At 37.0% G+C, this 6783-nt stretch overlaps 1 protein-coding gene across 1 annotated transcript in view; it reads right to left on the reverse strand.

The window, feature by feature from the left end:
• Nucleotides 1–5192, reverse strand: part of LOC109535310 (lipase 3) — a gene marked incomplete in the record, with an annotated part of 16975 nt that extends 11783 nt beyond the window's left edge. The window contains 1 exon segment of the mRNA XM_048670636.1: nt 1053–5192. Within this exon segment, the coding sequence (XP_048526593.1) occupies nt 1053–1214 (162 nt within the window).
• Between the last annotated feature and the right edge of the window lie 1591 nt (nt 5193–6783).

Raw genomic sequence — 6783 nt, forward strand, 5'->3', positions numbered from 1 at the left:
AGCGGAGCACGCACTGCTAGACGGCCACCAAATACGCTTCGACGAAGTTGACATTCTGCACCAATCTGAAAGATACTACCCGAGACTCACCAGAGAGGCCATCTAAATATTTAAACACCAAAACAATTTTAACAGAAAAGAAGAAATTACGGCACTCAATCCAGATTGGAAGCGCGTTTTGCGCCAAACAGCATGTGCGCCGAAGCGTTGGAACCCCCACCCATCCCCCACGCATGAGCACACACGGCTGGGCTGCATAAATACAACGGGGAATCCAGCAGTTGAATCAGTCGTAGTCGGAAAGTACGGGAGATCACTTCGCCCACTGCCTCATTGCCTTTGAAAATGTCCACCGCAGTTGTGGACGAAACGTCAGGAAGAAATTCCGATAGACCACGGCTGCAAAACCCGAAAAACATTCTTAAATGTAATTTAACCGGCCGTGAAAGCCTTCATACGACTTACTCTCTCTATACTTGTTTATCAATGCCTCTTTAGGCTGGCGAATCTCATGTTGTTCTAAAGGCTATATTTCATTGAACTCTTGAAGATCTTGGTTGACAAGCGTGAATTTTTTCCCTTATCGAATTCACTAAGAGGTAATACTGGTAATACTTTTTACTGAGCAAAAGTTTCTAAACTGTGTACATATGGTAAATCCCACCGAAAATCAACAGATTTTTCCCAAAATTTTTGCGATAGGCATGGAACGAATCTGTCGATGTAGAGCTGACTTTTTCTTTAAACCAGTTGAAAAGAGAAACGTATTATTTTCTAATTGAAAACGGTAAATGTAAATTAAGTTCCCTATTAATTATCTGAACAAATTGTAAGAAACCCTAGTCACCTTTGAAACTCATTTGTAGTTAATTAAGCAAATGCTGCTAGTGCTTAATGAGTTCTACCAGATAATATGAAATTAATGTAAAATATGCTTTATATTGCAATTTGCCTCGGCAAGATTTTTCAGGTAATGTCACTGGTATTATCACCATTCGAAACTCACTTTTTGCATGGTAATTCACTTGAGCTTGAGACTAAGTAGTACTCACCACAGTCATCTCTGCTGCAAAATCATACCAGCAATTGCTGTTGTTCGCCATATTAAAATAGTCTCTGAAGTTCGGACACACATTGTTAGGCCTTTTCTGGCACCGCACCAAAACCACACAAGCCACCAAAAGTATCACCCGAATGTTACGGTTTCCGCACATGTTTAGGGATGTTTTTAATTTTTAATTGGCCTATAGATTCACATGGGAGCTCATTATGCAACTTATTACTATACCATACTACCTTTAGCGCTTGCAATTTCACCGGTTATGAGATAGCTAATGCAGATTTTATTGTAAATCTACTTTCTTCAAACGAGGTGCCCGATGCGAAAGGAGTTTTGACCGCAACGGTTTTACGGTACCATTGGAAGATCATGCGAAAAATTGAGGCCTTTTTCGTTATCGGACAGGGTTTTCCGGGATTTGGGTTGAGGATTTTATACCGTTGCGGGTGAGAAAGCTCAGTAGTTCAATTAGAAACGGAATCCTGACATTTTTTATGGCAAACTTAGCGTTCGATAGGCAATTAGTGGGCGGTCGTACGAAAGCGGCGGTTGTAAATTAATGAAAATATCCGGAACCGGCTACACTCGAACGCTTTTTCTGAACTCTTTTCTTCCGATGCGAATTTGAACGAAAGGCATTTCTCCCACTTGATATCTAAACATTCCTTCACAGTAACCGAAAGTGCAACGAAAGCAATATTGTTAATGTTATTATCTATTTAATCAATTTTCCATTAGCAAAATTACAAAGCATTACATTATTTTTAATTGCTTTAATTAGATTTAATAGTTAATTTCAGGAATGCGGTTTTGGTCGTCTTCGAGGCCAGCCAGCGTCAATTGGCTTCTTTTAATGAGACTACTTGTTGAACGTGTCTGGAATTTTATTGTTGCTTATCAATTGAAGTGATGCCTAGTTTCGGGTGTACGCAATAGCATACATAAGAGCAGTAGTTTTCAAGTTTTTTTTTAATTCCGCCCAAGGTACATCTTCGTCTTTAGGGAGCTCCAAAACTAAGAGAAAAATCGACAGGGGTAAAATCAGGAGAGCGAGCAGGTCATTTCATTGCACAGGGTCGGTCTTCCAATGCAGTGTTGCACTCTACCGAAAAATATTTAGATTTTCAAACCCGGTTTGACTTTTGTGAACTATTTTTGAATCCGATGATAGATAGTACATTGATACATCAGTTAATTTTTCTTCTAGAAATAATTTGCTAATATTCTGGTCGACACATTTATTTCCTTAGATGTCTAAATGTAGATTTCTCGAAAATAATGAGCACATATTTTTTGGTCAATAAAAATAGATGCTTCGTTTCTCTGGGTCATTTTGTGCATATCGTGCATTTTTATAGGATCATAAAATATTTTTTTAGTCCCGATTGATGAACCATTATCGCCATAGGAAACTGCTAGAAATATGAGTTAATTTAGCTGATAATGTACATCGAAAAAATAAATTTTTCACTTTATAGCGAGTCAAAACTTAATCTTACAAGCTTCTCGTCAAAAATGTCTGCTTGCGCCGATTTTCCTTCATTATGAGTAAGACTTATTTGAAGCACAACAAACTTCCAGTTCGTGCGCTACTCAGTTTATGAAACAGGACCATCTGAAAGGCAAGCAATCGTCATGGCTTCTGCTCACCTCATTTTTAACACAATTTGAGTGAAGCGGCTGGTAAGCAGATGATATCGTTGCCATTAAAAGATGGTTAATCTTACCCGTTTGCGGCGGACTCAGTTCAGACTGGAAATTTTTGAAAATTGCCTTCGTGTGAGTGGAAATTTCAACTTGGCAAGCATGCGATAAAAAACTGAAAACTGTGTAGACCTCATTTTTACCTCAATTTGACCGAAACTTGCGACGTGTACAGAAGGTACTTTCTACTCGCAAACGGCTCAACTTCTTGTTCATAAGCCACTTAGTTTTAGAAGCTACAACTTTTTTAAATTGCCTGTGCTTGAGCATGTCTTTCAACTTTGAAAGCTCACAGGCAGAAGCCTTCGCTAACCTTTATTTTTCCTTCAATGCAAATGAAGCTGCTAACACGTATAAAGTATAGCCCTGCTCAAAGATGGTAAATCTTCTGGTTTTTGTTCCGCTCTGTTTAGTAGTACGGAATTTTTAAAAAGTGCGTATGATTGGGGTCAAATTCAACCCTTGCAAGCTTCTTTTCTTAAAACTCTGCTTGGGTGGTTTTTTCTTCAATTTGACTACAAGTTTCGTAAAACCAGACGTTTACGCATAGTCAAAAATTGTAAAACATCCGGTTTATGCGTCCCTCAGTTGATCCAACGGGAGGATTTGAAAATTGCAGTTAAATGTGCGAAAAGGTCAGCTTTCAAAAGTTTCCCCTCAACTCATTTTTACCACAGTTTAAGTAGAACTGTTAGCAAGCACAGAGTATCGTTTCCATTAATATACTGAAAAAATAGCATGTTTTAGCCACTGAGATGAGACAGCGGGAATTTTTGAAAATTATTTTTCAGTTAGTGAAAATTTAAACTTTGCATGCACCCTCTCAAAAATCCCTACTAGCTTTATTTGACAAGAATTTGACTTAAACTTTGGGTAATTTATTTGTGGGGTGGCCAATCATTTGTTCGGATCGATGATCTAAAAACTTTTTCAAACATTTTTTAAATTCTCTTTTTGCTGGAAACAAGAAACATTTGTGAAAATTGCCGCTGAGAGGGGGAATAGCTGAATTTTCAAATACTTCTGCTTGACTTATTTTCTCCAGAATTTCTTTAAATCTTAGGAAAAGTAGAGACCATAGTTTGTGCGACAAGCCCGAAACACTTCCGATTTTTGAGCTAGTTAATTTAGAAATATTTCACAATTGCATTTGAGAGAGGAAAATGATCAACTTTGAACGCTTCATTTGTTATTATAATCGGAGTAAAACCTCCGGTTCTCAAGTTTCTGCTCAAATATAAGGAATTTTCCAGCCCTTTAGTTTATACAGCGAAAAATGTTTCAAATTGCGAAATCAGACAAAAAAGTCCCGGTACAAGTTGATAAAACTTCCTGTCTATGCGCCAGTCAGTTTCCACGACCAGATTGAGAGTGAAAATTTCAAGTTTCAAAAGCTTTTGCATTCCTCATTTGTGCCTCAATTTGAGTTACACTACTTACAAGCAAACAGCATATTTCCTGCTCAGCAACGAGGAAGCAGGCGGTTTATAAACCATTCAGTTGAAGCAGGGAGAAACTTTCAAAATTGCCCTTCACTGAGTGATCATTTAAACTTTTACGAGCCCACCTCATTTTCAACACAATTTGAGTGAACCTGCTGGTAAGCAGCTGATATCGTTTCACTCTTTGGCTCGTTTTTCATCAATTTGAGTATAAATTCTGTAAGACGGAAAGCATAATGCATATTCAAACATTGAAGAACTTCTGATTTATGCGCCGCTCAGTTTCTAGAACAGAAATAATTAAAAATTGCCTTTGCATTTTTAGCACAATTTGAGTGATGCTGTTGGCCAGCAGACGGTATTGTTTCCATTAATTAAAATGTGGTAAAACGTATCATGTTCTACCTGCTGAGTTCAGACTGTGGAAATTTTTGAAAATTGTTTTTCAGTTATTGAAAATTTTAACTGTGCATACGTCCACTCAAAAATTTCTGCTATCCTAATATGAGAGCGAACTGCTCATTTTTCAAATGTTTCTGCTTGTGTTATTTCTATTAGCATTTCAGTGAAACTTTGCTTATACTCTAGGACCGAAAGACTTCCGGTTTTTGAGCTACTCAATTAGATGAAACTAATTTAGAAATATAGAAATATTTCACAATCGCATTTGAGTGAGGAAAATGTTCAACTCTCAAAAATGTTTGCTTGTTCCATAGCTATCATAATTGGGGTAAAACTTCCGACTCTCAGGTTTCAGCTCAGATATGATGAATCTTCCGATTAATGAGCCCTTTAGTTTAGACAGCGAAGTTTTTAAAATTAAAAAAAAATTAATAAGGTATAAACTGTTGGCTTATAAGCTAGTTAATTTATACAGATCAGGTATACAAAAATATGTTTGAATAAGTGAATATTTCGAAAAGTCTGTATTGACAAAAACAACTTTGAAAAGTCGATGTTGGCGACATTTTCAATTCAATTTGTGTAAAACTTCCAACAAGCACACAGGATAGTGTCGGTACAACGAAGGTAAAAGTGTCGCTATATGCGCCTTAAAGTTTAAGTATCGGGCATTTTATAAAATAGGCTTTGAGAGTCTGAAAATTGAAGATTTTCTGAATTGAGAGACTGAAGTTTCTGCTTGCCTAATTTTCACCTCAATTCAAGTCAAGCTGCAGGCAAAGAGAAACCATTGTTTATGCCCAGAGATAGTAAGATGTCCAGTTCGTACGTCCCCCCGGTTAGACAACGGAATTTTGCGCAAAATTTCCGGTCGGTAAAAAGTATGGTATGCCTACAAAATAGAGCTAAATTCCGGTTAACACGCCATTCAGTTTAGACAGCGGAAATTTGTGAATCTGGCGTTTGAGCGAGTGAGAATTTAAACTCGTTTTACCTGTTTGACTGAAAGTTTAGGCAAGCAGTGTAAAGTTAGTTAAGGTTTCTTTTTGTTCTACTACCCTGTGGAATACCTATCTGCTCTGTTGAAAATATAGCTGTTTCTGGATTTAATGTTAACATTATTGATTTTTACAGATTTTGATTTCTGCTCGCTTAGTCACATAGAAAGTGTGATAATGGTACTATCCAATTGTCAAGTGCAATTGGAAAGTGTAAAATAATTTCAACTGATTCGGTTAAATGAGCGGTTAACTGATACGTAACGAACTCGTTTTATTAATAGGATATGAAAACTGAACTCGAGCATAAGCTGATGAGGTTTTAGTGGACCATTCAGCAATCCGAGTAAGAGAAAAACACAGTACGAAGCACAATGGCAGAGGCAATTATATGCAGAACGTTTGAATAATAATTTCCCGAGTTTAAAAATGGGAATTGGGAATGGGGGTGATTGAAAATTAGCGACATTCCTCTGTGCTTAGGGAGTACAGGCAAAAAGCAAAAAAAATAAATTCTTATCAGAAACTGAGATCTTTGCAAAAAAACTTGACCAGAAGGGCGGCAACAATGTTCTCCATGGGAATCTGCTTCATTAACACTACGTAAATTCTTCCCAATTATGAAAAGCTCAAGTAACAGAAAATAAACAGAAAAGCCACTATAAATGCAGAACGCGACCAAGAAAGAGATTAGGCTAACCAGCAAATGTCCACGATAAAAGGCTATGGATCAATGATCTATTTACGATTAAGTGACGAACACCAGTCAATAACCTAAAAATTGTAAAGGAATTACGCCAATTTTTAATCAGTTTCTACGAGCGTTTTTACATGCCATATGCAGATTTATATTTTTTATCAGGGATTTTCTGAAATCCAAAATGATGAAAATGAAAAATTGGAAAAATACTTTTGGCTATATGATAGGTATCACTAAAGCTTATAAATAAGGTGTGGAAAACAGTGCAATTTTTATACCAAGCTTGGGCTAAAAACTCGAGGAATAAACTGAATTTGCCTACTTTTGGCTAAGTCACTTTTCGCACCGAAACACTGCTAAAGTCACACAATGTCACAACAAAGCTTCAATTTTCAACTCAAACCGCTGTTCTCTCCGTTAAACACGTTATTTCAACAAAGAACATACTGCAGTACGTATACCAGATAATGTTTTACG

The sequence above is a fragment of the Dendroctonus ponderosae genome, unplaced genomic scaffold (assembly GCF_020466585.1).
Source record: "Dendroctonus ponderosae isolate FM_Combo_2020 unplaced genomic scaffold, Dpon_F_20191213v2 Dpon_F_20191213_1, whole genome shotgun sequence".
NCBI lineage: Eukaryota > Metazoa > Arthropoda > Insecta > Coleoptera > Curculionidae > Dendroctonus > Dendroctonus ponderosae.